This window comes from Aspergillus chevalieri, chromosome 3 (genome assembly GCF_016861735.1).
Source record: "Aspergillus chevalieri M1 DNA, chromosome 3, nearly complete sequence".
In the NCBI taxonomy this organism is placed as follows: Eukaryota; Fungi; Ascomycota; class Eurotiomycetes; order Eurotiales; family Aspergillaceae; genus Aspergillus; species Aspergillus chevalieri.
In genome coordinates, this window is record NC_057364.1 from 1,025,257 (window position 1) to 1,052,390 (window position 27,134).

The 27,134-nt window shown below is 52.0% G+C and overlaps 11 protein-coding genes across 11 annotated transcripts; 3 read left to right on the forward strand and 8 right to left on the reverse strand.

Moving 5' to 3' along the window:
• Positions 1-189: 189 nt before the first annotated feature.
• ACHE_30374S (uncharacterized protein) lies at positions 190-537 on the forward strand (the record flags this gene model as incomplete). The annotated part of the gene is made up of 3 exons (XM_043276985.1): positions 190-276; positions 341-406; positions 484-537. 3 exons carry the CDS (start codon positions 190-192, stop codon positions 535-537), a joined length of 207 nt encoding a protein of 68 aa, XP_043134909.1.
• Positions 538-1,074: 537 nt separating this feature from the next.
• On the reverse strand, positions 1,075-5,267 carry MDR4 (ABC transporter ATP-binding protein; the record flags this gene model as incomplete). Its single annotated transcript, XM_043276986.1, has 2 exons — positions 1,075-5,172; positions 5,223-5,267. 2 exons carry the CDS (start codon positions 5,265-5,267, stop codon positions 1,075-1,077), a joined length of 4,143 nt encoding a protein of 1,380 aa, XP_043134910.1.
• Positions 5,268-6,628: 1,361 nt separating this feature from the next.
• STU1 (uncharacterized protein) lies at positions 6,629-10,804 on the reverse strand (the record flags this gene model as incomplete). The annotated part of the gene is made up of 5 exons (XM_043276988.1): positions 6,629-8,990; positions 9,040-9,841; positions 9,895-10,112; positions 10,174-10,292; positions 10,349-10,804. 5 exons carry the CDS (start codon positions 10,802-10,804, stop codon positions 6,629-6,631), a joined length of 3,957 nt encoding a protein of 1,318 aa, XP_043134911.1.
• Positions 10,805-12,164: 1,360 nt separating this feature from the next.
• ACHE_30377A (GMC family oxidoreductase) lies at positions 12,165-14,123 on the reverse strand (the record flags this gene model as incomplete). The annotated part of the gene is made up of 3 exons (XM_043276989.1): positions 12,165-12,208; positions 12,266-13,007; positions 13,062-14,123. 3 exons carry the CDS (start codon positions 14,121-14,123, stop codon positions 12,165-12,167), a joined length of 1,848 nt encoding a protein of 615 aa, XP_043134912.1.
• A 765-nt stretch (positions 14,124-14,888) lies between these two features.
• On the reverse strand, positions 14,889-16,120 carry ACHE_30378A (zinc-binding alcohol dehydrogenase family protein; the record flags this gene model as incomplete). Its single annotated transcript, XM_043276990.1, has 5 exons — positions 14,889-15,094; positions 15,149-15,702; positions 15,756-15,872; positions 15,922-15,944; positions 16,001-16,120. The coding sequence occupies 5 exons, from the start codon at positions 16,118-16,120 to the stop codon at positions 14,889-14,891; spliced, it is 1,020 nt and encodes a 339-aa protein (XP_043134913.1).
• Positions 16,121-17,034: 914 nt separating this feature from the next.
• On the reverse strand, positions 17,035-17,950 carry ACHE_30379A (SDR family oxidoreductase; the record flags this gene model as incomplete). Its single annotated transcript, XM_043276991.1, has 4 exons — positions 17,035-17,220; positions 17,273-17,429; positions 17,483-17,590; positions 17,643-17,950. 4 exons carry the CDS (start codon positions 17,948-17,950, stop codon positions 17,035-17,037), a joined length of 759 nt encoding a protein of 252 aa, XP_043134914.1.
• Positions 17,951-18,667: 717 nt separating this feature from the next.
• Positions 18,668-20,034, reverse strand: ACHE_30380A (SMP-30/gluconolactonase/LRE family protein; the record flags this gene model as incomplete). The annotated part of the gene is made up of 2 exons (XM_043276992.1): positions 18,668-19,254; positions 19,308-20,034. 2 exons carry the CDS (start codon positions 20,032-20,034, stop codon positions 18,668-18,670), a joined length of 1,314 nt encoding a protein of 437 aa, XP_043134915.1.
• Positions 20,035-20,785: 751 nt separating this feature from the next.
• Positions 20,786-22,828, forward strand: ACHE_30381S (putative MFS drug efflux transporter; the record flags this gene model as incomplete). The annotated part of the gene is made up of 8 exons (XM_043276993.1): positions 20,786-20,902; positions 20,957-21,037; positions 21,091-21,401; positions 21,454-22,115; positions 22,172-22,327; positions 22,393-22,603; positions 22,657-22,714; positions 22,790-22,828. The coding sequence occupies 8 exons, from the start codon at positions 20,786-20,788 to the stop codon at positions 22,826-22,828; spliced, it is 1,635 nt and encodes a 544-aa protein (XP_043134916.1).
• A 511-nt stretch (positions 22,829-23,339) lies between these two features.
• ACHE_30382A (mitochondrial 54S ribosomal protein mL44) lies at positions 23,340-24,548 on the reverse strand (the record flags this gene model as incomplete). Its single annotated transcript, XM_043276994.1, has 1 exon — positions 23,340-24,548. One exon carries the CDS (start codon positions 24,546-24,548, stop codon positions 23,340-23,342), a length of 1,209 nt encoding a protein of 402 aa, XP_043134917.1.
• Positions 24,549-24,897: 349 nt separating this feature from the next.
• ACHE_30383S (uncharacterized protein) lies at positions 24,898-25,293 on the forward strand (the record flags this gene model as incomplete). Its single annotated transcript, XM_043276995.1, has 3 exons — positions 24,898-24,920; positions 24,986-25,168; positions 25,242-25,293. 3 exons carry the CDS (start codon positions 24,898-24,900, stop codon positions 25,291-25,293), a joined length of 258 nt encoding a protein of 85 aa, XP_043134918.1.
• A 119-nt stretch (positions 25,294-25,412) lies between these two features.
• ACHE_30384A (uncharacterized protein) lies at positions 25,413-26,745 on the reverse strand (the record flags this gene model as incomplete). Its single annotated transcript, XM_043276996.1, has 3 exons — positions 25,413-26,287; positions 26,338-26,598; positions 26,679-26,745. 3 exons carry the CDS (start codon positions 26,743-26,745, stop codon positions 25,413-25,415), a joined length of 1,203 nt encoding a protein of 400 aa, XP_043134919.1.
• Positions 26,746-27,134: the final 389 nt, after the last annotated feature.

Sequence of the window (27,134 nt, forward strand, 5' to 3'; positions counted from 1 at the left end):
CCGTTCCACAAACGCGTCATCCGAATCAATAGAAGCAACGGATCAGGAGATTCTTCACAGTGTCCCTCTTAACTAAGCATCCGGAATAGGTTATAAATACCCTCCCTCATCACGTCCAGAATCAATCAACAACAACTCATCTCTCAATCCTCTGAACAAATCTACTCTACTCTCCTCCAAACCATCACAATGAAGCTCTCCATCCTCGCCTCCCTCTTCCTCGCCGGCTCTGCCATCGCCGCTGGCACCACTGTTGAGAAGCGTGGTTCCCCGACCGTACGTCCTTACCCCCCTATCTCGATGTAAAGTACTCGGAACAGCAGCTAACAACAATGAATAGATCGACGACAACCAGCCCTGCCAGTCCGACAGCAAGACTGACTACTGCAAGAGCGGTCTCTGCATCGTAAGTTCAGCCCGAACCCCGAACTCCTGAAAATCAATCACAATGGGAGAAAGGAAAACATGCTAACAATCCCACAGCAAGAGCCCAACCAGCCCTCGGGCACCTGCCGCCCTAAGGGCCAGCAGAACTAAGCGGTTTCTGCGCCGATGATTGTATATAATTATTGAATATTAATATTTCTTTTGTTGATGATTGCTTTTTTGCCTTGTTGAAACATACTCCGGAGTACTTGTAGTGGGGTGTAGGGTAGTGGACGAGGACTATGGTTCATGCAGGGCTGATCTGTACTTCGTGTTCCGTACTTAGTACGGGGCGAGTCTGGGGTGCGTCAGGGGTTTGAATCATTGAATCCCGTTGGTCGGACCGAGGTAGTCGGGTGCGGGAGTACGGAGAGTAGTTTCAACTGTACTCGGTACGTAGCAAACAATGATTCCATGTGCTTGAAATACAATGTGCTCACTGCAATGCGCTTAATTCCAATTCGAGGATCCCTCTTGAAATACGAAAATAGTTTGAACTCGATGAAGGAAATATATATCCACTCAACTAATACACAAAATATACCACTCAGGTATCATAAATTCCCAAACGCCAATAATGCTCTATAATAAAGAGACAATAACAAAACTATTTAATATAATCAAGGTACGGAGCAGTGATACTAGAGCTTAAGTCTCCAACGACTGATGAATCACACTCGTGCGATACGTCTCACTCCGCTGAATCAACTCCGTATGCGTTCCCTGCTCCACACAGACACCCTCCTCAATGAGGAAAATCCGATCCGCGCGGTGAATCGTGTTCAACCGATGCGCAATCGCGACGATCGTCGTCCGCCCGGCCAACGTAGCCAGTGCTTCTTGGATGCGCTTTTCAGACTCCACATCCAGCGCGCTGGTAGACTCGTCCAACAGCAACATACGGGGTTTCCGGACGAGCGCACGCGCAATGGAAAGACGTTGCCGCTGGCCACCGGAAAATTGCTTTCCGTCGTGGCTGCACAGGGTGTCGTAGCCCTGGGGCAGGGCCATGATGACATCGTGGATATTGGCCATTTTGCAGGCGGCTTCGATTTCCGCCTGGCTGGGTTCGTGGCCTGGGCGGGCGCCGAGACCGATGTTGAAGGCGACGCTGCCTTCGAACATGACGTTCTCTTGTGGGACGAGGGCGATATCGTCGCGGAAGGAGGTGCCCAGTTGCCGGGTGATGTCTGTGCCGTCGATGACAACTGCACCTTGGGCCGGGCGGTAGAAGCGCTCGAGCATGGCGAAGGTGGTCGATTTACCGGATCCCGAGGGTCCCACGAGTGCACAGAACTGACCTGGTTGGATATCGATGCTGAGACCGCGCAGGATAGGACGTTCCGGGCGCGAGGGGTAGGTGAAGTGGACGTTGCGGAGTTGGGCACCGAGTCCGTTCTCGGGCGGGATGAGGAGGGCAGTGCTATCGCCAGGGGAGGAGGAGGGGGGAGAGGAGGAGGTTGTGGTGGAGGCGGCTTTTTCGTTGGCTTCGACGTCGGGAAGTTTCTCGTCGAGGAGTTGGCTGGAGGGTTGGACGTTGGCGGTTGAGCCGGGGGAGAGTTCTTCTTCGGCGGAGCGGGTGGTGAGCAGGTCGACGATGTTGCTGGAGGCCACGCGCGCTTTGGAGATATCAGGCGCCAGAGCGAACATCTGTCCGCAGGACTGGGTACTGAAGAGCAGGGCTGGGAGGACAATGAAGAATTGGGTCTGCGAGTATAGACCCGCTGCGATCTGCCGCGATCCCCACCAGTATGCCAGCGCGTACACCAGGTTACTGATACTGAACGCGGCCGCGAGCCAGACATTTCCCCATGCGATGGCCTTCATGGTAGCGCGGTAGGGCTTGACCAGGGCGCGGCCGAAGACTGCGTACGACTGCTTCTCGAGCGAGAACGCAGCCACGGCGCGGATGTTGTCGACGGCTTCGACGGTGATGGCAGTCGCATTGGCAAAGGCTTTCTGGTGACGCTCAGCGAACTTGGCCTGCACGCGCAGCTTCATCATACCAGCGACCAGCAGGACGGGAATCGTGGGAAGCAAGACGACGGTGATCTTCCAGGCGATAGCAAGCGAAATCACCAGACCAGCAATCAAGTTAACAGCAGTCGCCAGCAGCAAACCAATCGTCGTACCCGTAATCCCACTCAACGCCGACGCATCACCCGTGATATAAGTAAGCAGCGTGCCCGGCGACCGATCCTCACTATGATGCCACTCAATCGTCTGGTTCAACAGCGACCGTAACGAGAGCACCCGAATCCGATACAGAATCTTATCCGCAGCCCAGCCAAACGCACAACCACCAGCGACGTTGGCAAACATCTCGACCAGCGCCATGATGAAGAACAGCAGACCGTACAGGTTTCCGCTGTGGCTAATGCTCTCGGGCGAGGTGCACGGGTTTAGGGCGCCGACGGTGTGACCGAAAATGACGGCTTCGGCGGAGTAGCTGCCGCCGATGATGGCGGACATGCACAGGCCCGCGATGATGAACATCATGTTGGGGCGGAGCAAAGAGAAGATGTATTTGGTGGTGAACCAGCCGGAGCGCTTAGTCTTGGCCTTGAGGTCCTTGTCGTCGCCATCCTTCTTTTTCCAGATCTTCCACTTGCTTTCTTTTTCTGCGGCAGGGGCAAGGACATCGGCGGACTTGGAAGCAGGAGGCGTCTCGCTGATTTCAGTGTCACTGACACCGACAGCTTCCTTCTTCTCATCCACAGTGGTAGTGTTGGTAGGACCAGCCTTGCCGATCATGTCCTCCGGGATGGCGGCATCCTCGGCGCTCAACTTGCCCAGGTTCTGCAAACGCACCATTTCAGCGTAGACACCACCCTTGGCGACAAGCTCAGCGTGGGATCCTTCCTCAGTGACACGACCAGTCTGCACGACGACGATCTTGTGCGCGTCCTTGGCAGTTGCCAGACGGTGCGCAATCGAAACCGTAGTAACACTCTCCGAAACCTTTGCAAGCGCCTGCTGGATCAATTTCTCGGAAGTCGAGTCCAAAGCAGCAGTGGCTTCATCGAGAACAAGCAAGCAGGGCTCACGAACGAGAGCTCGTGCCAAGGCAATACGCTGCTTCTGCCCACCGGAAAGCTGGTTACCCGCAGAACCGACGCTAGTCGCAAGACCGTACGGAAGACCGGCGATAAAGTTCATAGCGTTGGCATCACTGGCAGCCTGCTTGACACGCGCGACGATATCGGCAACTTCAGCAGGGAAGCCGGTCAAGGCTTCTTGTTCGGAGATACCAGAGCGGATCTTGTCAGTCAGCTCGGGGAGGGTCGAGTCGTAGATGTACTGGGCCAGGGACTGGTGCGCCTCGTTTGCAGAGGCGACCATACCGTATGCGATGTTCTCGAGGATAGACCGGTCAAGCAGGGAGGGTTCCTGCTGCACGAAACCAATGTTGCCGCGCAGATAGCGCACGTTCAAGTCACGGAAGTTGGTGTCTCCGATCATCACGTTGCCGGACTTGGGGTCGTAGAAACGTTCGAGCAGGGCCACGACGGTGGACTTACCGCCACCAGAAGGGCCGACAATGGCAGTGTGCCTGCGCGGGGGAATGGTGAACTTGACACCCTGAAGGACGGGAACATCTGGGCGCGAGGGGTAGGTGAAGTGGACGTCGTCGAAGAGGATGTCCTCATCGCGGAAAGCGGCAGACTTGTCGCCTTCATCGGAGGTCGCGTCAATGGCAGATGGCCGGTTGATGACAGCCAGCAGACGCTCCGACGCACCAGCCGCAGAAGCAAAAACGTGGATAAACGGCGCGACCTGCGACAGAATGAACGAGGCATCGATCAACACGAAAATAACCGTGTAAACCGAACCAACAGACACACCGCCATCACTACCCACAGCATCGGCAATCATCTGCGCACCCTCCCAGAAAGCAAGCGCGTTGGCGGAATACGCAATGAAATACAAGAAACCCAACTGCCAGGCATGCGTGGCGGCCTTCTTCAACGCATCCATCCGCGCCCCAGCCAGATACATCGCAAACCGTTTCTCCAAGCGGTCATTGGCATTGAACGCATGCACAAGCATGAGGTGCGACAAACTCGACGACGCAATGGACGTGGCCGCATTGATGTTGTCCGAGATCTTGCCGGCAAACTTCTTCACATAGTGACCACCAACCAGCGACATGATGAAGAAACAGGGAACGACCGAGATCAACATGGCCGCGATCTTGGGCACCTTGATAAATGCCACGATATACGCCGTCACAAAGTATGAGATGGTGGTGATCACCAAACCCACCTTCTCGGAGGTACCAGCCTGCACGACCTCGATATCGCCGACCAGCCGCGAAACGACATCGCCAGACGGCAACGATTCGATAAACGAGGCTTCCTGCTTGATCACGCTCTCAAAGTAGTGTCTCCGGTAGCGCCGTGCCAGACGTTCACTAACCAAACACCAGCAGCAGGTATAGATGTAGATGGAGCAGAAGTTTCCAATGGTAATGTAGATGACGTACAGCACCTCGGTTCGCACATGACTGGAGAGATCCGAGGTACTCGATCCGGAATTGGCGCTGCAGGTGGTCGAGTTGAGGTCGTTGATTAGGTCACCGAAGACGATACCAAGCAGCGGGAAGGGCACACCACCGGCGATACCGAAGATCACACCGAAGATGATAAGAATAACATCGACGTAGGTATAGTCGAGGGAGAAGAGGAGACGGATGTAGGAGAAGGACTTGCCCCAGATTTCTTTGGTGGGGAGGTAGCGTTTGACCTGATTCTTTAGCTGGGTTCGTTGATCCAGAGGATACAAGAGAGAAATACCTTTTGAGCAAAGCCGTCCTTGGGGACGTCTTCGATTTGGGACATGGTGATGGAGCACCGGAGACTGGGGTCTCTCTCTCTCTCTCTCTTTTTTTTTTTTTTTTTTTGGTCTAGTCGGAATGTAGCAAGAATGCAGTTAACATTCCAGTCCTAGCAAAAGTGATAGGCAGCGAATGACATGAACGAGACTCAATCCATCAATTGCTTAGCAGTGAAAAGAATGGCATTGGACAGAAGAGAGAGAAATAGAAAAGAAGAGAGGTGAAGAAGAGAGTGAAGAAGAGAGATGAAGAAAAGCACCCGGAAAAGTAACCAAACTTCAGACTCCGTTGCCGGCCTGGACTAATCAGGAAAGGTTCCGACGACGGGTGGGATGTGGATTTGTGGCAGTCATTTTTAGCGTGGGGCGTCTTGATTTGGATGTTCAACTGCTATTACAGTGCACTATCAGTGTGAGTGTTTCATACCTGCAGAATCCCACTCCCCCATTATCCCATGCCAGGCCTGAGTACAAGAACCTCGTGCGCCCACCTCCCAACACTCCCACTGTGCAACTCCCACTGCATACAAGCACAGAGCACAGAATACAGAGCACAGTCTGCGCACAACAACATCAATCCATCTGCAGGGAAATGTCGATCGGCGGTTTAATCCGCTGGTGGGACAATTTGGCGCAAGCGAAGGCCAGCGGTCTGGTCGCAGTGAATCCACCCATTAATATTCGTTCCCCTGACCGGATCTAATCTGATTGATTGATAACTTTTTTGCGGTTTTACCGAGTCGGGTCCATACGCATACGAGTACTTGGCATAACGTATCCTACTCTGTACGTATGTCGATTTTTCTTTACCTTCTTTGTATTGTGGACTGAATAACACATAGCATGATTTATGCATTGACATGGCATGTCCTTATTATTCTTTGTACATGTAGTCTGTCATCAGTGCAGAGTTCTCACTTACTGACACACCTCATTCAGACTCACGCACTCACTCTACTCCAAAATGATCCATGGATACCCATACTCTATATATTCATTATACCCATAATAGCACCATTCAAACTAGTTTCGCCTCTCCTGTCGGTCTCTGAAATATACAATAACCCCGATTCCGAATGATCTAATCTGATCCGCATCTAATCAGATTCTCCAGCCCCCCCCCCCTAATTGGGTCCGATCATCGGCCGTCGTTGCTGTCACTGGATGCTGGACGTGTCTAGTTATTGCCAATAGTCTCTTATTCGAGAATACGTTCCTTCTAGAACGGATTCCTGCATATCCTTGTCCAACCTGGTATTATTCCTAACGTATGTACAACGCCTGCAGTCCAACCTCCAATCCCAAACAATAAAAAGTAAAAAGTAATAAAACACACACGAACAGAAGATAACAACAAGACACGCAGCTACTTGTGAATATAATAAATCAACAAATTCCGCGAATTCTCCCGCGGCGACCCCATCACCTCCCAAAACCGGCTCTCGTCCTCCATCCCCCGATACAGCGCCACACTCAGATCCGTAACCTGCCGTCGGACATCCGGCTGCCGGTCCGTCAGGTGACGTCCACAGAATCCTCCAATCCGTTCCACCAGTCCACTTTCCATCCGCCCCTTGCTCGGTCCGCCGTTTACCCGCTTCACCAGACGACTCACCACACTCGTGCCCATTGTCACGGCGCGGTAGCCTTCTTCGTCTTGCGTTTCGTGCTCAATCTGCTCGAGGACCGCTTCGATGACCTCCGCCGCTGGACAGCCGGCGATGATTTCCTCTGCGGTTTCCTCCAGGCCGCTGACGATGTGGCAACTCGAGGCATAGCGCTTGCGAGCACTAACCAGCGCCGTCATTGCTTTCGGGTAGTATGCTGCAAAGTACTCTTCGTTCTGACGTAACAGGAACCGAATCGTAACCAGTACCTGTGTCTTCACGTCCTGCGATCGGCCTGCTCGTCTCTCCTCGGGCGCGCTCTCCAACTCGTTCAGCAAGGCCACCAACATCTCGTCGTATTTCGCTTCGTCGTCAAAGATTGCATCGTGATACTCAATCAACCCTTGTAGTTTGCGATAGCCCAAAATATCCATCGTCTTCGTCCGGATCCGCTGAATACCCTTGTCGAGCATCTCCCGTGCCTTCGCCGGATCCTTCGATCGAGGACTGATGCTTCGCTTTCGATCCTTGGTCGACTCCAGCTTCTTCCAACGGCGCGACACGGCCGGTGCTGCCGTCGGCATGGTTTCCGGCGACCGAAGCTTGCCTGCGATAGGTCGAGGGGTCCTGTTGTCACGCGCTGGTTCATTGTTCGGGATCTCTTCCAACACATTGTGTCTCGGTGCGGAGCGGATCTCAGGAGAGATTGTGATACTCTTGTTGGGAAGCGACGTAGCGTTCTCGTTGTTTCTCGCACGAGGCGATGGTGACGGCATTTGAGGTGGTTCGTAATAATCCACATCTGTAACCGTAACCGGGTGGTGAATCACCGACGAAGGACTATCCGGGTCTTCAGCCTCATGAGGGGCCAAGTCGGGTTGTTCGACGTTCGTATTCGTCTCGGGCACCGGAGACTCGTGCTCTTGTGAAACGGGCTCCGGCTCAGGCGTAACAGCCGGGACATCATGCGTAACAATATCGGGAGATGCGCTGCTTGGGGCCGGTTGTTCCACGTCAATCTGAGCGGGTTCCTGTTCAGGTTCGTGAGGGCTTTCCGGCTCAGTCATGGCCGGTGCATCAGGCATAGCCCCGACATCTTCACCATAATCCTTATGCTCTTGCTCATCACGAGCCAACGTATCGGCAGAGATATAGTATTCATTAGGAACAACTTCCGCCTGGTTCTCTGTTTCCACAGGGGTCTCCGCAGGGGCAGGAGCAGGGTCTTCGTAGATTTGCACTGGAGCGGGTTGTTTTCGGACACTGTTCGGAATAACATCCGGAGATGGCAGTTGCTCATCGGCCAAATCTGCGGTGGGCTCCCGTGAAGGCTCCGGGGTGCTACGTTCTACAGATTGCATCCGCGGCGGGGGCAGTGTAGGTAGACTGGGAACGGGCTCCTCCAAAGCTGGAACAGGACGCTGGATCGTCGATCCGGGAGGGCTTTCCAATTGGATTGAAGCGGGCGACTCCCGCCCATGATGTGCCGCACTATCATGGGAGCCACTGCGCGAATGGCTCGCACTTTGATCATGCAGGCGGGACTTGGAGATGTCTAGCTTCTTGGGCTTGCTCATCGTGGGGCCCAGATGCACAGGGTCTCGCCGAGGAGTCTTTGATGACGGTGTAGCAGCCGATTTTGCCTTAAGGGACCGCGGTGAGCTTTCTACCTTAGGAGCGGAGTTTGCTTTAGTCGACCGCGAGTCTTCACCAGTTCGACGAGCGTACGGGTCTGCAGTCGCCGGTCGAGTTATTTCCGGTCTTCGAGGCCTTGAACCCGGGCGCATAGGCGCAGATGATAGGGAAGAGACGGAGGTTCCAGTAGGGACAGTCCGGACAGCAGAAGTAGAAGATTTGGATGGCAGGTCTGTCGTTCTCGCATCCGAGAAGGTCGACTGTGCCGACTCCGGCCTTGGAGGCAAGGTGTGTCCCGGTGTCAGACGTGCTCTCTTCTGCGCAGCAATAGCCTCCTTCAAAGCAGAGCGACTGGACATGGCAGACGACGTGCTGCTGGAGAGGCCTTTTCGAGATGCCGATGGAGTATTCGCCGAGGATCGATCCGCGTTTGGATTCTCCTTCTCCAACAGGGATCTCGACTTACTATCGAGAGTAGAGATGATCCTGTTCGGTGTCAGACTGAATAGCAGACAAGCTGTGAAAGAGAACTTACTCTTCTCCTTTCCTTGGCCAAACACTATTGAAAACCCAGAATGTGACACGCGTCGTCTCCCGAACAGACGGATTGGCGTCCGACAGACACTTCCTGATACTCTTGTCAAGCATATCAAGGCCACCGCCGTGCTCCATGGAGCTCTTGTGGCGCGCCTGCCTCTGAATGATAGTCTTGATCCAGCCTGCTGCATACAGACGCAGCTGAGCATTTCTGTCCTGGGCAGCACTCGCAATGTGTTGCAGAATACGCGGCGTAAATGTCACATTGCCGATAACGACATCGACCGTAGCGTTGCCGCTTTGCGCACTGATCTTCTTCATTCCCGAGCAGAGCTTGATGAGATTCTGCATAATAATTTCAACCATTGAATCGATGCGAGGACCGCATGTCTTGGCCAGGTCCTGAATCATGAGACAACCCGTAGTACACAGTGTCGTCCGCAAAGAGTTAACCACCTTGAAAATACCATCCAACAGTGTCTTCATGCCGTTAAAGAACTGGGTCGGGAACGAGTGCGGTGCGTTGCCGCGGGTAAGACGCCGAAGGGTAATGACATTGCGTTCACGCGGAACCCAGTTTTGTTCGGTCTCTCGACCTTCGAACCAAGGAAGCATGTCGCGCACCATGTCGTCGACATCGCGGGATGATGCCACAACGAGAGGCTCAATGTCTTCGGAGTCATTTTGGGAACCATGCGGCTCGTCAGGATATTCGTCAATTGCGGCGCGCTGAGGCGGGCCAACACTTCGTTCGCGGTCCAGTCTGGAGACGGGGCGTTGCGTTCTAACAGGTTCAGGCTCTGAAAATACGTCAGTTGCCTGATTTCTTCATATGGCCAGGCCGGAGGCATACCTGGTGACTCAACACGATATTGCGAACGTGAAGACATGACCGAAACTGGACGTTGATGCAGGGCCTCAGCCCGAGATGCAGGACGCGAAGGTGCCGAATGTTCTCCGTCTGTGGAGCTTAGTCCAATGCTGGTCAGAATGGAGTTTGCGATTGATTTTCGAACATTATGAGCGTTTAATTGCTTGGTTAAATCGGATTTGGCACGCGCAGGGGCATTCCTAGTTATGTTAGACTATCAAAAAAAAAGAAAAAAAAAAAAAAACCGCAGATATCACGTACTGGAACAGTTCAACCACGGTCATCTTTGCCGTGTCGCGGACCGCACTGTCGGCGTCTTCCAGACAGCCAACCAGTCTGGGAACGTATGCACGGAATAGAAGTCCATGGGTTTTTGTCATCTGCACAGGAATGTAAGATATTGGTGCATAAAGATGCGGGAAGGGAACGAACATACATTCGCCAACCATATCATACTCATCTCCCTGGCTCTGGCATTCTTGCCAACCAGCGCAATTTCCAGCACGTAGTGTTCAACATCAGCATTTGCTGCCGGCCACATATCAGTGAATGCCTGGGCTGCTTGGGCTCGAGTGCGCTCTTTGCGGTCTCCCAGTCGTTCCAACAGAATAGGATAGAGCATCCGACCTTGGCCCGAGATCAGATGATGTTGATCCTGAATAAACAATCGTTTCAAGAAATGACCTAAAGTTGAGAAACCGCCACCAAGCAGCGACGAATGCTGAGATGTAAGGGCGAGGCGCAGCGCTTCGAAAATGGTTGTAACGGCAGATTCGGGGACATTCTTTTGTTTGATATCGGATTTGACGCTTGTCAGATGCGCAGCCTTGGCGTCAATGGACAGGTTGACATTCTTCAGCGCAGCTAATAGCTCCGCAGCCTTTGACTCCATGATCGCGACGAGGAGGGATTTAGCGACACGCGGACATAGAGGAGGGTGGTCTAGACGGCGAAGCAGGGAGTTCGACGGCGTTCAGATGGTAGCGTAGGGAGAATCGACACTACGCGTAAAACTGAAAAGATCTGCCACAGCCAACGCGAATGATTAGCACAATGTACTTTTTGGTACTCCTCCGGCGAGCGCAAACAAAGGGAAAATCCGGAAGGAGAGATGAGGGGAAGGCCAAAAGATGCCATAAAAGATCTCAGACAGCAGAAATGCTCAACTGCGCTTGAGTCACAGACGACAATAACCATATTGATTAACAAAAAGATAGCCCATACCTTTTCGCGACGTTCTGAGTCTCGTTCAGCCGGCGCTCGCAGAGGACTGTTTGCGGGGGTAAGAAGGAGGGGAAGCAAATGAAGACGGCGAAATGCGATGGAACGCGGCGGATTAAACGAGCTGGTGAGAAGCAGCCGATTTGATAGCGAAGAGTATAATCGTAGCGACGCGATTTTGGTTGAAAAGTCGCAGATTCGACGAAGGGTGAAGAAGTTGAGGGAGGTGAGTAAGAGGGAGGGAGAATGGGAGGACGGAGAAAGAAGCGGCGACGAAGAGAGCAAAAGACAGCGACGGTAAGCGACAGACGCGATGTCGGCAATCAGTAGTATTATGTCCCTCGTAGAAGATTCTTTCTTTTCAGTATTTTAAGCAGAAAGAAAAAGAAATGAATGATGTCAGTCCAAATAGAAGTTGTTGGCTTAGGAATCAGGGATGGCCGCCAGAAAAGGAGAACGCGAGGAGCAGAAAAATGCCTCTACTGGGGATGGAGTCAGTGTTTGTGTCTTCTTGTTGTTTTCCCTTTCCCTCTCTCTCTTTCTCTTCTTTTTTATGATGCCTGTGTATTTATATTCATTGGGCTTCTTGCTGGTTCTTGTGGTTTGTTTATACCCGACGGCGCCGTCTGGTTGTGAGGGTGACAGACCAGGTGGGGTCAGTGCTGATAGCGTACTGTAAGAGTACTATTAGTCCAGATGGAAAAAAAAGAAGAAAATTATATCGAAAAAGACATGAATATCCATTGCTGTATTATTGTGTACTCTGTGTTTATTATTCCTCAGTACAGTGACACGGTTCCATGTAAACAAACAGTAAACAACCAAACCTCAACTCCAATGAAACTCAAAAACTGCTTCAGATATACTCCGTACAGGGGTGTTAATAGGCAATAGAAGCTAGTTGAGCACTGTCAAATGCTGGCAGCTGCAAATGCCATGCCGTGATCGTCCCTTGTGGATCGCTGCTAGACACTTGGGCCAGATGGAGCATAGTGCATCGTGCCAACCTCTCCAAACATTGCAATTGCTCTCTATGAGCTCAGGATATCATGGGCAATCTTCTCAGCAAGAGCGTCTGTCAGGGTCAGTTACAGTCCGCCGTAAGTTTCCAAAACAAGGAAATGGGACTTACAAATAGTAGCCATCGGATGTCCCGGGGGCAAGATCGGGAACGACGAAGCATCAACCACCCGCAGCCCCTTCACTCCGTATACCCTCGCTTTGGTGTCAATGACGGCCTTCTCGTCATCCTCCTTACCCATAGCACAAGTACAGGCAGCGTGATACACAGTACTCGCCGTCTTGCGAATAACCTCCAAAATCTCTGCATCACTCTGCACATCCTCGCCCGGGAAATACTCAGGCCCGATCAGAATATCCTCCATGACAGTGCTATTGAACATCTCCCGCACGCGCTTGTACCCCGCCACCACAACCGCCTGGTCCGCGGGATGAGTGAGCCAGTTTGGATTGATTACCGGCGCGTCAGCCATATCAGCTGAAGAAATGTCGATAGTTCCTCGAGAGAGCGGGGCGACTAGTGCCGTAGACACGGTTGCATAGTTGTATCCGTCCGTTGGAGCATCGCGCTGGTAGTTCTGCTGGTAGCCTAGAAATCCGCTCATACTTAGGTACTCGACTTCAGGCCAATCGCTGGGGAACTGGGTTAGAGCGGAGAGGGTGTTGTCGGGCCAGGGGGATCGGTAAGAGGAGGGGATTTTCTCCCAGGCAAGGAAGTCGCCGCCGGAGTTGGTGAGGATGCCTTCTTGTTTGTTGATGAAGAGGTCATTGGCTTCGCTGAGGGCATCTGGGTTTGCCAGTGAGGATGAAGTGATGGCGTTGACGCGGTAGGTTGGTCCCATCAGGATGTGATCCTAAAATCAGTCAGTCATCTTCTCTGCTCCGTGTTTTACATTGGGTCTACTCACCCACATGTTCTGGCCTACACCAGGTCGGTCTGCCACGACGGGAATGTTGTGTTTCTGAAGAGTAGCCTTGGGTCCCACACCAGACACCATCAACAACTGAGGAGATTGGAAAGCCCCAGCCGAGACAATGACCTCTTTTCTAGCGGACAAAGTGTACTCAACGCCATCCGACTCGACCAGCACACCGTTTGCCGTCTTCTCCAAATCAAACAAAACCTTCTTCGCCAAGGTAGACTGGTAGACCGTCAGTGAAGTCGACTCTAACGCAGGCTGCAGAAATGCAGTCTCAGAAGACTCGCGCGTCTGGTCAGCCGCATTGATCGTCTCCAGCACATAAGCAGACCCATTAAGCGCACCGCTGGTAAACCCCTGAATCGGCTTGATTCCAATCGCTGCGAATCCCTTCTCAACCCAGGACGACATGGCATTGGCGTAGTTTGAGAAGGTCACAGACAATGGCCCACCGCCCGACCCCAACGATGCCTCGTCATAGCTTGGAGTCGCATTGGCAGCCCTAGACGGCCCCGGAGGCGTGAAATTGAGACTCTTCTGGAAGTAAGGCAGAAGGCCATCATAGGTGTAGCTGTCATCGCCGACCTGGTCGGCCCATTTCTCGTAAGACTCGATGGTTCCTATGTGATACGCCATGTAGTTGCGCGCGGTACATCCGCCTAGGGCTTTACCGCGAGCATAATGAACACTGGCGTTCAGGAGGCCGTCTTGTGGCGTTGTAATAAACCCCCAATCAACCGGACTGACATTTTCGGGATCCTTTCCGCTCCAGTATGTATCGTAGGCTGGGATTTGGCTGAGATTGCCATTAGAGATTTCATAGAAGGTGCCTGCTTCGATGACGGCAACTGAAATCGAGGAGTCCTCGGCAAGACGAGCGGCTATTGTCAGGCCGGCATTTCCACCGCCCACAACAACGTAGTCATAGGTAGCGTTCTGGGGGACGCCGAATGAGGAGCCGATTAGGCGAGAGTTGTCCTCGGTGGACAATGGAGCTGATTGGGCCAATGACGCCCATAGCGTAAGAATTGCCAAGAGAATGGGACGCATGTTGCAGGGGGGCCACATGGGTAGATGTACGATTTCAATGGAGGAGTTCAAGGATAGAAGATCATCCTGGTGATTGGGTCATTGCGTACTTTTATATGGTTGTCAAGAGAGCTAACACCTCAAACTTTGCCATTTACCACGGAGGCAATGAGGCTTGAATACGCCCTCGTACCTAAATTTACCATCACGAGTGGTATCAAGAGTGTCTCCATACGGTATACGGTAATCGTTCGCAAACTTGATCCTGGAGACAGTGTTAGATCCAACAAGGCTTAGGATAGATGACTTTGCCCCCATGTCACCGTAAGACCATGGCTCCCTAGCTCTGGTCGAACAAGACAATTGGTTCAACTCACGGCTTGCCGATGAGAATACTTACTAGGAAGCTTCGGCCCCAGTGGGGCCGAGGCTTGGTGATGACCGTAATCACCATAAGGCTGCATGTCAGAGTGTGGAGCCGGTGTCAGCGTTTTATGACTTAGTGCTGACGGTTGCGTTATTGCATGACCGAGAAGGATCCTGCTGAAGAAAGCTGGACAAGTATCACGTTGCTGCCTATAGGTTACTGCTGTAGGCTATGCTGGTCCAGTAGATCCTTACTTTAGCGTCATCTGAAGAGCCGTCCTTCCATGAATTATTTTGAGAATTCTCAAGTACCACACGTTTAGGCTCTTCTCGTATTGTCGTATCCAGAAAGAGTTGAAAATTTTTCTTTGCATTCCTAGGGCTAGTGAAGTCTGCAAGGAATAGAAACTATGGCAGAAACTATAGAGTAACAACGATCTTCTTCCCGGAAACACCAGCCTTCTGCACGTCGAATGCGTGCTGGATCTTGTCTAGTCCATGTCCAACAACGACCGGATCGGGCTTGGCCTGCAGCTGTCCACTGGCGAGCGCCTTGGGCACATATTCCTCCCAGATAGCTTGGCCAATCTTTTCGTTTGGAGGCGTCACTATGGCAAGGGCGGACACTAGAGTATCCTGTCAGTATCTTTTCGAGTTATGGAAAGTCTAGTTGGAATCACCAGATTTAGGCTTGAATGTCTCCGAAGGATTCTTGTAGGGCAACACAGAGGCAGCCGGGATACCGCCAAGCTCCTTTGCAATGGCGGCAAGTGGCTCAAAGGTGGCTTCTTCGGAAATAGAATCATAGATTCCGGCGATCTCTTTTCCTCTGAGTTCGTTCACAATATCGTTCACGACAGTAGGAGACCTGTAGTCAAAGACAACGCTTGCCCCTAAGTCCTTGACAAACTGATGATTAGCAGGAGAAGCCGTCGCAGTCACTCTCAGGCCCGAGGCAGCAGCAAGCTGAACGGCTGTCGCACCAACAGATGATGCGGCGCCCCAGACTAAGATGGTCTTGCCAGTTGACTCAGGACTAGTCGATGGAAGCGGAAGACCAAGATAGTCTGGGAGATACAGTCCCACGGAGGCAGTTGAGATGGCCAGCGGCAATGTGACAGCTTGCTCGAAGCTCAGGGGTTCGGGAATCGCAGCTGTCGCGTTTTCTTGTGCCACTGGATACAGTTGGAAAGCAGAATGCGCGGCGTTCGCGGTCTTCAGCGACAGGAGATGTCTTGATCAGGGAATTAGGCTGATTCGATACTAATTGGGCAGGGTGCAACTAACGCGATTACTCTTTGGCCTTTCTGGAACCGAGTCACTCCCTCTCCGACTTCCTCAACGGTGCCAGCAACATCCTCTCCCACGATGAAGGGGTAATTCTGGATTAAAATACCATAATCCCTGCTAGATTAGCGGCTGAGGAGCATTGCATGAAATGGAGACGACTCACTGGATCTTCCAGTCGACAGGGTTCTAAAACAAGACATCAGCATTAGTACAAAACCCAAGGCCGAGTAGTCAAGACTCACGATTGCAACTGCACGGCTCCGAATAACCAACTCACCAGGCCCTGGCTTCGGTGTTGGAGCGGGGCCGACGGTCAACTGTTGACGGGCCTCTGGGATCCAGGCAGCTTGATTGCTAGACATGTTGGATGATGGGTTGTGAAGATGAATCGGTGGGAAAAGTCTCAGGGGAGGATTTTATAACTGCGTGTCAGCTTACAAATTTATCCTGGCTAACTACTGTCGTCAGCCCACCACTATGCACACTGAAGAGGGGTCGTCCGCCTCTCGTATCCAGATTGGCTAGCGCAAAGAAAGAAGCTGCAAGTACATACAAGTACCGCTGGCATAGTTTCATCTCTACGCTCAGGTTGGAGTAACCCCCAGTCAGCGAGATGTCTGTCACGACATTTTCACCCTCCCTTAGCTCAAATCCCTCATCTTGACCCAGTGCCGCAGCTGCCAGTAGAGCATGTTAAATTTGATGGATTGACGTGATGTGCTGACGCGAAGTGCAAGATGGTCAAGGTCATGACGGAACACAGCTGATACTCATGGTAAATCCCGACGTAGGTCAAAATGCCGCTTCATGCCATTGTTGTTTCCAGCCATAAACAATGGCTGATAGGATATGATGCCTGTCCGTCACGTTTTCTGGGGAAGCATATCACGTATCATATTCTATGGGACTCGCACTGTAACCCAAGCCCTTTTAAGCTTTTGTAAGCTCAACCTACAAGCGATCGGAATTCGCCATCCCCAATCGTCAGCTACGGTGATGCTCGACCGATACGAAGGCGACGGACTGTTCCTATGCAAACGCTTTCCACATTCAAGTTTCGCTTTCTAGATAACAAAATGACCACAATTATGATCTATCCGATTCATTTTGGCCATACTGAGATTGAGACATCTGAAAATACGACGTTATTCGGATAACTTCCATAGACGCACCTCGGGTATCTAGCGCACAATCCATAGATATTCACACTTTGAGCCTCAAAAGATATTCCACATTGCTAAGATTTCCAATCTACAGTTTCATATCGACATGGTATTTACCAAGGGGCCTGGAGACCGTCGTAGCGGTTAAGTCCCTCCGCATTCTCCCATCCGGGCACCTTGATGTTGTAGAATTTCCCGTTGTCTGCGGAAGTTGCGTTGTCAATGACCTCCATGACACCCGTCGAGCTCTGCTCAACCGAAAGATCGGCCGTGTCGCCACCGAGGTTGGTGCGGACCCACTGGAAGAGTCAGTCTCAATGCGGAGTACAGAGGGTTAGGTTAGCAACTTACACCAGGGGAGATAATGAGGAACGTGAAACCTTGCTCCGCGAAGGACTGGGCGTATTGCACGGTCAACATGTTCAGAGCGGCCTTGGAGATCTTGTATGCAGGGACGGGGAACAGGGCGTAGCGAGGGGACCACTCGATAGAGCCCAGTGTCGTGGAGCTATGATCGTGAGCACGGACACAATCAAATCAACCATAATTGATGAGACTTACATGTTGGCGACCTTCTTTAGGTTACCCTTCTTGAGCAGCGGCAGGAAAGCAGCAGTGACTAGGTGTGCACTGGTGACATTAGTTGTGAATGTCGACTCGAGGTCCGTCCTTTCCTAGTCAGCTTCCCGTAAGACTTCCGCAGAGAGAAATGAAAACCTACATATTTTCAATGCCATCAGGGGTGAAGTTCATAACTCCAGCTCCGTTCACCAGCACATCAAGACCCTTGCCGTCAAGCTGCTTCTCAACCTCGGCAGCAGCCTGCTTGGTGCTGGCTTCGTCGGTCACATCGATCTTCACCTGTTGCACCCGACCAGCAGATTTGGAGACCAGCTGCTTAAGCTCATCGGTCTCTGTGCGGAACGCAGCGAAGACAGTAGACACCTCCGATGCGGGCCTGGAGGCAAGGAGGTCGGCTATGGCAAGGCCAATACCTCGCGAGGCTCCCGTGATCAGGTAGGAGGCCATTTTAACGGTTTATTGTGCAAAGGATAGGGGAAAGGATGAAGTAGTACTGTAGTAGATTTGAATGCGAATTGGGAATGAATGAGAATTTAGACATCAGGGAGGGAGTGGTATATATATGTCCTCCAGGCGAAGCATAGTATAGTTCTTCGCTCTTCGATATGCTTTGAAATCAACTATCTTTGTTATAGCAGACCATGACTCTCATTGGAAAACTTCCAGACGCTAGCGCTTATAGAATTCCCCACGCTGACACCCGCTGTGGTTGAGAAATAATCATGATTCTCGCATGACTGGCTCCCCTGCCCTTGTCAAAAATACGAGAAAGGCCCCGCCTGGAACTCTACAGCCTCACGATCTGCCGCATCTATACGATATTACACGGAGTACTCCGTACTGGTATAAGGCCAGCCTGGTTGAAGGCTCGATGGTATGTCTGAAATTTGCAAGTGCATCATTGTGAGATGTAGATAGGAACCTTCATGTGTAGTCAGTAGTCATATAGATCGTGTCTTATGACAGCCTCAGATAATTGTCTTGAGATCTTTTAAATCCAAGAATTTTGGCGTTCTAAATGCTTTCTGTCATTATCTTGTATGGCTGTCTGAACCATGGTGTACAAGCACTGTTCCCATCCTCTCATTACATTTTCTACCGTATAACAATGGACAGTATCAGATAAGGCTCAATTCATCTCGCTTGGCTACAGAGTAAAGCGCACTATTTAATGAAATAATTTTTCGGATCCGGGCCCTGCAGATCGAAATCTACCTTGGTGATTCCTCCAATCCCCACCAAAAACAACGTCTTCAAATCCTCGCCTGCCCACGCAATATTCTCAACCGGATGATTCGTCTGAATCCTCGCAATAACCGATCCATACTGATCTAAGATATCAACCCCATTCGACAATCCCGATCCAACAACGAGAAACCCGTTGGCAGCCACCTTGATCCCATCGGGACTCCCCTCCAGCGACTGGAAAATGTTTCGCTTATTCTTGAGGATTGGCGCTCCCGTCTCAGTGCGCTCTACGTCCCACGCGTAGACATTGCGCGCGTTCGTCGACGTGAAGTAGATACGGATCGGGTAGTTGTAGAAGCCCTGGGTGCTGGCGTCCGGGCCGACCGTTTCCAGGCCCGAGTCTGTCACGTAGAGGGTTTTACCGTCACGGGAGAAGGTAATGCCGTTGGGATGTTGGAGGCTGGCGTCGGCAATTTGGACTTCGCCGGTGGATGGGCGGAAGCGGTATGTGGCTAGCTGGTTTTGGTTGGACATGTTGGAGAGGCCCAGGCCATAGGCGTAGTCTAATCCCGTTAGCAAGTCCATTTCATCTGAAAGATGTCAGAAGAAGGCGTACCGCTGTCAGTAAACCAGACGTCGCCGACATCGTCGACCGTCAGGTCATTCAAGCCTCCGTAGAAGAACCCGTAGTAGTTGTTCAGCAGCCATTCGGCCTTGAGGGTCTTGGGATCAACCCTTGCAACGCCAGGGCGTTGCTTCAGTCCATTGGGGAGAGTCACATTGTTACCCTGGACGGCCCAGTAGATCATTCCATCATGCAGGATGCCTCCTGTTGGTTGGTAAATGGGCGGATCCGTCACGAAGGCCTCAACCTTGGGGGGATCGACGTTCAAATCGATCATGATGTTGGTCAGGTTTCCCGGTGGCCCATCCTGGGTGGTGAACAGCTTGTTGAGCTCCGGCACATAGATCGGGGCTTCGTGGATGACGTTCAACACTGGAATGTAGTTGTGGGCGATTTTCGGGGATGCGCCCAGCAGCTCGAGCCCGCGCTTCTTGTCGAAGATGACAAAATCCGCGTTGGGGACAAGAGATGCCCATGACGGGTCATCAGGGACTAATGTGCCGGAGTATCCGACAGTTGGATCAGCGTCGCGCGAGAAAGACGGAGGGAGAACACTCTGGTATCGGTTGATGCAGGTGACGTTGGCGGTCTTAGGTCCGCAAGTGTAGGCCACAGGTGCACTTTGGGTAGAGGAGTTTCTAGCGTGAAGTGCGCTGGCAGAAACACCTGCTGTGAAGAGAGTGGCAGTGGCCAGCGGGAGGAGAGAGAGAACAGACATTTTGTTGACCGATGCTCATGCGAAGGCTCAGACGGACGGGCTTGAACAGTAGAACCAGGCTAGACAAGAGGCATTTATTGCGCTCGGCTGGCGATGGCTCTCCTCCATGAATGCCATTCTCACGCCCAATGGCTACATTGAAGGAGCCGAATAGCTCAAGCAGTCAGCTTTGTTCCTGATGGATGAGGTTCTTACATGACAACCTTAGCCGAAAGTGCTTACGGCTGACAGACGGAACGTTAGGGCTTATGATCTTACTCAACGCTGCGGCTGTGTACATTCTTGAGGATTTCAATCTACAGGAAATATCGCCCTAGTCGGAAATGTACCTAGATCCGGACAGGCCGCTGCTTATCACTTCGTATTCCCGTCCGGAACACCACCCGGTGTGGATCAGCGTGAATCACCCGCGCATTAGTGCTGACTTTGGCGCCGTAAGGAATAAGTAATAAAACCATTAATTCCAATTAACCTGAAGCCGTTCAGACAGGGATCCCTGTGCCTTCCCGCGCTAGCGGACAAGTGCAGATTCCCACAGGCTTGATTTCTAATCATTCTTTGTTAAGGATACGAGGAACCTTCACGACATGGGTGGAAAAAACCTGCATGTAGTGTATCTGATTACCAATCTAACTCAACATTCCGGAATCCTCGAGAAAGATGAGAGCCTCTTTTCTTTCGTTGAAGTGAGCCGATTTCCTCCGTCTTCTCTCTATCACTCGTCAACATCAATTCCGACGAATTGCGCACCATGGTCGATTCCCTGGACGATGCCCACGAGGCGGCAGCCTCTGAACCCAAGTTCACCAACGAGGTTGATGTCGAGCAATCATTTGGCCCCGAGCGCCGGAAAGTGCGAGGCTTCTCGGTATAGCATGCCTCTGCCTAAGAGATGAAATAGAACTAATCTTCGGCCTTCCAGTGGTTTCTCGTTGTCGTCAGTATCCTGTCCAGCATCTTCCTCTATGCGCTGGACAACACCATCGTCGCCGACATCTTGCCGGTACAGTGCTCCTTGAAAACAATCCAATCAGTTCGCTCATAACCATCGTACAGGCAATGATCAATGACTTTTCCTCGGTTGATCAATTGGGATGGCTCTCCGTTGGGTTTCAAATTGGAGGTGTCGCGGTCATCATGCCTCTGAGCAAGATTTACGGCCTTTTCCGCGTAAAATGGCTCTATCTGCTTTCCTGTGTTATCTTCATGGCCGCGTCGGCGCTATGCGGAGCTGCCCCAGATATTAATGCGGAAATCGTGGGCCGCGTCTTTACAGGCGCTGGAGGCATTGGTCTTTATATCGGGGTGATGATCTTACTTTCTGTCAATACCACCGAGCAAGAACGACCTATGTATCTTAGTCTTGTGTGAGTGTTCTTGAATCCCCTGCTTGATGCTATCAAGCTGACATTCAGTCAGTGGTCTGGTCTGGGGTATTGGAACTGTCCTCGGCCCCGTTATTGGCGGTGCGTTTGAAAAAGTCACCTGGCGTTGGGCTTTTTACATCAACCTCATCATCGGTGCCGTTCTAGCTCCCATCTGGGTCTTCCTCCTCCCCAACACCGCTCATCCATGCAAACACCTTTCTCTTGGCCAGCGGCTGCGCAGCTTCGACTCAGTAGGATGCATCCTAAGCATGGGAGCTATCATCACCACGATCATGCCAATCAACTTCGGCGGAGGACTGTATGAGTGGAGGAGCGCTGCTATTATCACTCTCTTCACCGTCGGCGGTGTTCTTTGGATCTTGTTCGGTATTCAACAGACTCTTAACATTTTCACATCCGCGACGGATCGCATGTTCCCCATCCAATTTTTACGGAACAAGGAGGCTGTGCTTCTGTTTATCCTGGCGGCGACGTGTAATGCGGCCGTGTTTATTCCCGTCTATTATGTTCCCATTTTCTTCCAGTTTACCTGGGGAGATGATGCCTTAGCTTCTGCCGTGCGTCTCTTGCCGCTCATCTTCCTGCTTTGCGCGACTATCTTGACCAACGGGTGGTTGATGTCCAAGTTGGGCTACTACATGCCTTGGTATGCCATTGGCGCCGCTTTGATGCTTATAGCAAACGTGTGCCTCTGTAAGTCTCGTCGATTCAGTCCCAGATATTCAATGTCCAACTGACCCATCTACCAGCGCAAATCGACAACCACACATCCCCCTCCTACATCTACGGCTTCGAAGCCCTCCTCGGTATTGGCGGCGGAGCATTCGTCCAGGCCGGCTACGCCGTGATCCAAGCAGTCGTTGCCCCTGAAGACTTGGGATACGCAGTCAGTTTCATGATGGTCGGTATGTATAACTTCAACCAACCCTTCAATCCGCCGCAATTAGAAACACTGATTAAACCAACCCAGCGCAAATTGGTGGCATCGCACTAGGCCTAGCAATTGCCAGCGCCGTCTTCGTCAACGGGGCCACGGTCCAGCTCCAGGATCTCCTGCCCCAATATCCCAAGGATCAGTTGCAGGCCGCGATTTCGGGGACTAGTAGCCAGGTGCTGCAAGCTTTGTCGCCTGAGTTGCGGGAAGGCGCGCTGAGTTTGATCGTGTCCAATATGGATAAGGTGTAAGTTTGAATTAGAATAGCGAATGTCGATGTTCTTAGGGCTGACGGGTTAGGTTTATCGTGGCGTATGCCGGGTCTGCGGTTGCGTTAGTGGGGTCGCTTGCTCTTTCGGTATGTTTATTTCTGTTTTTGCATATGTACTCTGCGAGTGCGATGGTTTTGAGTATGTACTGACAGCAACTCTAGAGGAAACGCGTCTTCCTACCTGCTGCAGCAGCGGCTTAGGGTTTTATTGAATTATACATGCATCATTCTGGCCTTTGAAATTGAAATATCATTTACAACACTATAATATTTAATAGGAATGCCTAAATTCTCTCACGATTGGAGGTGCGGGCCGATGGTGCTTAGCTCCGATATAAGCTGGACTTCCGAACATCCGGGGTAAAGATAGATATAAATACAGGGGTGTGAAACCAATTGATGGCAGACACTGTGGACTAATGCTTGCAAATATCAATTCATTGCTATCCAGTCCATAAACTACCAAAACATCAAACTTGTACATAACGAACCGCATTAACACATCAAGAGAATAGAAATAGTAGATTTACCCATACTGTACAGCTTCCTGATCGTTTGGCAAAGTAAGAGACCCCATACATAAAAAACTTCTTTGCAACCAACCTGGACCCTCTTCTTTTCCCTAAACAGAAAAGAAAAAAGAAAAAAAGAAAAAAAAAACAGACATCAAACACGTGAAATGAAAGATATTCCTAGATCCCCTCCTTACAACCTACACAATCACCTCACCCAGATCCACATGGACGGGCTTCCACGGTGCTGAACTCTCCTCCTCCGTCGAACTGGGCACGCGCACATTCAATGGGCTGTACAAGTACCATCCCTTAAGCGCCGCAACCGCTGCCCGGGATCGGGCCTCAAGCAGACTGGCGCCAGCGCCCTCGCCCAGCTTATCCTCACCCGAGTAGATGCCAACCACGAAGACCGGGTGCCGACTCTTGCGACCAGTCTCACTGATGATCTTCGCCACAGGGGGCTCGAAGCTCTCCCGCGCACACAACCGACTGAGATCCCGGGCCGGCTGCGAAAAGTCGAACAGTTCTGTGAGGCTCAGGTGTCGCGATAGGAAATGTTGCTCGAAGAACCGCTTGGCCGCCGGGCGGCCAGCGTGCAGGTAGATGGATCCCATGACAGCCCGGACGAAATTAGCACTAGCCTGCTCCGCGGTGATGCCCTGGGGGAGCGGCCTCGGTGGCCCATCGTTCTTGGTGGGGTCTTGGACCGGCTCACCGAATTCGTTGTCGTACACAACCCGCGAGCTCATCGACACTCTCCATCTCCGGTGGTCGTTGGGCCGTGTCGTCCCATTCAATTGTCCCTCCCCGATCTCGGTCCCCGGGTCGATCCTCTTGAACTGCAAGAAACCGGGATCAACCTCGCCCCCGGGGGTGGCAGCGTGCTCCACACCCCATTCCCGAGTCATTGACGCTAAAGTCTTGGGCCCGACGTACGCATACATCGCCGCAAACACAACTGCCATGGGGAGTCGAGGATATGTGCAGATGAGGTGCTCGGAGGTGTAGTAGGTCAAAAGGTCATGGCCCAGCGTGGCCAGCGATGCATTGTTAAAATTCGAATTCGGATCCGCCGACGCATCCACCAACGATCGTGCAAGGGTCTCGAGGGGTAACCGTGAGGGCAGGTAAAGACGAGCGTGGAGGGCGGCCAGTTTTGCCGACTCGCGTGCGGCTTCTACTGGCGGGGAGGGGAGGCTGTATTTGGACTTTTGGGAGTTGGGGGAAGGAATTGGCGACACGTGCAATTGTTCATGCGTCAATGGTTCGTCCTCGGCCTGGGACACAGGCGAAACAGTCGATTGGCACCGGAGTCCTGTGTAGAGATGGTGCTGCAGGCGGCTACCAGTCCGGACCTGCGGCGAAAGGACCGAACTGCTCCATCGTTGGAGCTGCAGCCTTTTCATCTGGACGAATGTGCGAGAAATGAGCTTTATAGAGCGGCCAGGAGAAAAGAATAAACAGGGAAGCCAAAGCGTGGGAGGGAGCACAGTCTCAAAATAACCGGGGCAGAAAAGCAACTTTTTTGCTTTGCTGGAGAGAGAAAATGTTCGACCGGCGCAGGTCACGGGATCCGGGCGGTCTCGTGGGAAGAGAGGGGGCGCTAAACCCGATCGGGTGATAGGATCACGGGACTGAGGGACGTCGACGGCCAATTCGGCTGCAACGACTGAGCTGCCGCCCATTAATAACCCCCCGTTTTATACCTTCTCCCCATACCCTTTTTCCCACTCCCAATTCCTCTGTGAAGCCAAAATGGGCGGTGGTGGCAAGATCCCGTGAGTTTCTGGTTTACAATAATCCATATCTCCCGGTCGAAGGGCTAACGGCGTCATCTCGGAAGGTACCCCAAGGAAGTCTGGTCTCCCGCAGGAGGCTGGTATGCTCAGCCAGCAAACTGGAAAGCCAACACGGCCATCATCGGTGCAGCTGTTATCGGAATTGTTGCCGCGACCTGGAGCCTCAGCGCCGAGCGTGAGCGCCGTGAGAAGATGCCCGAGCCCGGCAGATTCTTTCCCAGTCGCTAGTCAGTTACTCCTCCGGAATCGATTCCATTTGGCTATCCCCTTACTGATGAGCTCTACTTTCGTTGTATCTAGCTGGAGCAAGCAAATTATCGAACACGAGAGACAGCAGAAGAACGAGTCATAGAACGATATCTGGGTCGGAGAATACGAAGCAAAGGGAGGAATTCTATGATGAAATGGCTGGCTGTTTTTGTTTTCATAATTCATTGTGGGCTGTACGACAATAGAAAAGGCGTTCTTCTATCAGTGGGTCAATTGACCGCGCAGGTGTCTCTGGGGAGACTCCTCCAGTGTTCGATATAATCGCTTTGTGTACAGACGGACCCGTTCCGTGAATTCAGTTTCGTTCCAAAGTTCTTTTGTGCCGTCGGATGTTGTTGATAATCGAGGCATGCCAATCTGTTCCACCACAAAACTTGCTGCGACTGTAGCGAATATCAACGCGGGGAGGTAGTGATTTTGCTTTCCCCAGTCTTGAGTAGCCTTGCGCCAGTTCTCAGATCCCGCGAGGACGGAGTCGATGACTTTGGCCGGGTCTCTACCTGCGCTCACCATCCCCTGGGCCAATGCTCCCAAGTACGAATTGCCAGCACCTGTGGGATCGACCACCTTTGTAGCTCCGGACGTGCCCGGTTGGTGATATGCAGGCAACCAAATCCTCTGCGATCTAGTATATGAGTAGCTGCCATCTTTGCCTGCCCGGATGGATATAAGTCCCTCTCCTTGAGGTCCAATGCCAGAGTCCAGGATCCGCTTCACGATGTCTCGTCCAAATTCGCTCTCTTCACTCCAACCAGGCTGACCGAACATCATTCCCAGTTCTAATTCGTTGGGGCTCACCACATCGACGACTTTGTTCGCCGCAAAGAATTTATCTTGTTCCTCTGGGGTACACAAGTTAGGAACCGGTTCCCAGATGAAGAATGGCTTTTTCGAGGCATCGACACCCGGGGGTGTTTTGCCCTTCTGCTGCAGTTGCTCACGTCGGTGCATAATCTCTTCTACAATGGAGATGCAACGAGATGCTGAGCAAACCATGTGGACCGTCTTGGAGAATACCTGGCGTTCAGACAGCATTGAAGGTTCCAGGCGTAATTTTGGGGTCAAATATTCGAAGTCTTTGCGTTTATTACCATATGCATCTTCTGAACTGTAGTGGTCTACTAACCTCTCTTCTCGTTGGGACCGTAGCCATTCCATGCCCTCGTAGTCAATCGGTTCTGATCTTCTCTGAAGATGCAATCCGTATCCCATGATTTCAGGAGATCCAGGACGTCTTGCGGGAAATCAGATCCCACGTCCACGATCCAGCTCACAGCTTGGGCGTCTTTCTTTCCAGTGACAAGACGTGCGCCCACCACTGCGAAAGAGGCCGCCCCTCCCAGGACGTTCTTTACATTGGGCTGGAGTCCTTCGAAATCAATGTCATCTACATCAGATGGATATGTATGGTGAGCATTGTCCTAGAAAGTACTATCAATCATCAATCCGGTATATCAGATAGCATACCGAGAATGAACATGCCCATGGTGACAAACTCGACCGGGGCGTGCCCGGGAGTGTTGCTCGATGCCATGATCGAGGTAGGATATGTACAGCAAAGAGTGTCAACTGAAGAGAGAGAGCTCCAGCAACTGTACAAAGTATGTTGAAGTGAAGCAAAGAAGCTGTTGTGATAAGAAGTGGTAACATAAAATACCATATGATACCGCCAACGTCATGAGGGCCCACCGTAAAGTGGGAGTCCCGCTGTACGGTATGGTAATGGTCCACCGGCCTCAGGAACGGCTCAGGAGCATCGAAGACAGACACCTTGCAACATTCTCCTGTCTTTATTCCTCTCTCTAATACTTCTCTCTACTATACCAGAGCTGACGCTCATTGCGATACTGTGCTTGTCGCATCTCTTTTCCCACTTCTGTCCTTCCCTACGAGCTTCCAAGGGTCCTCCGTCTCCTTGCTGGA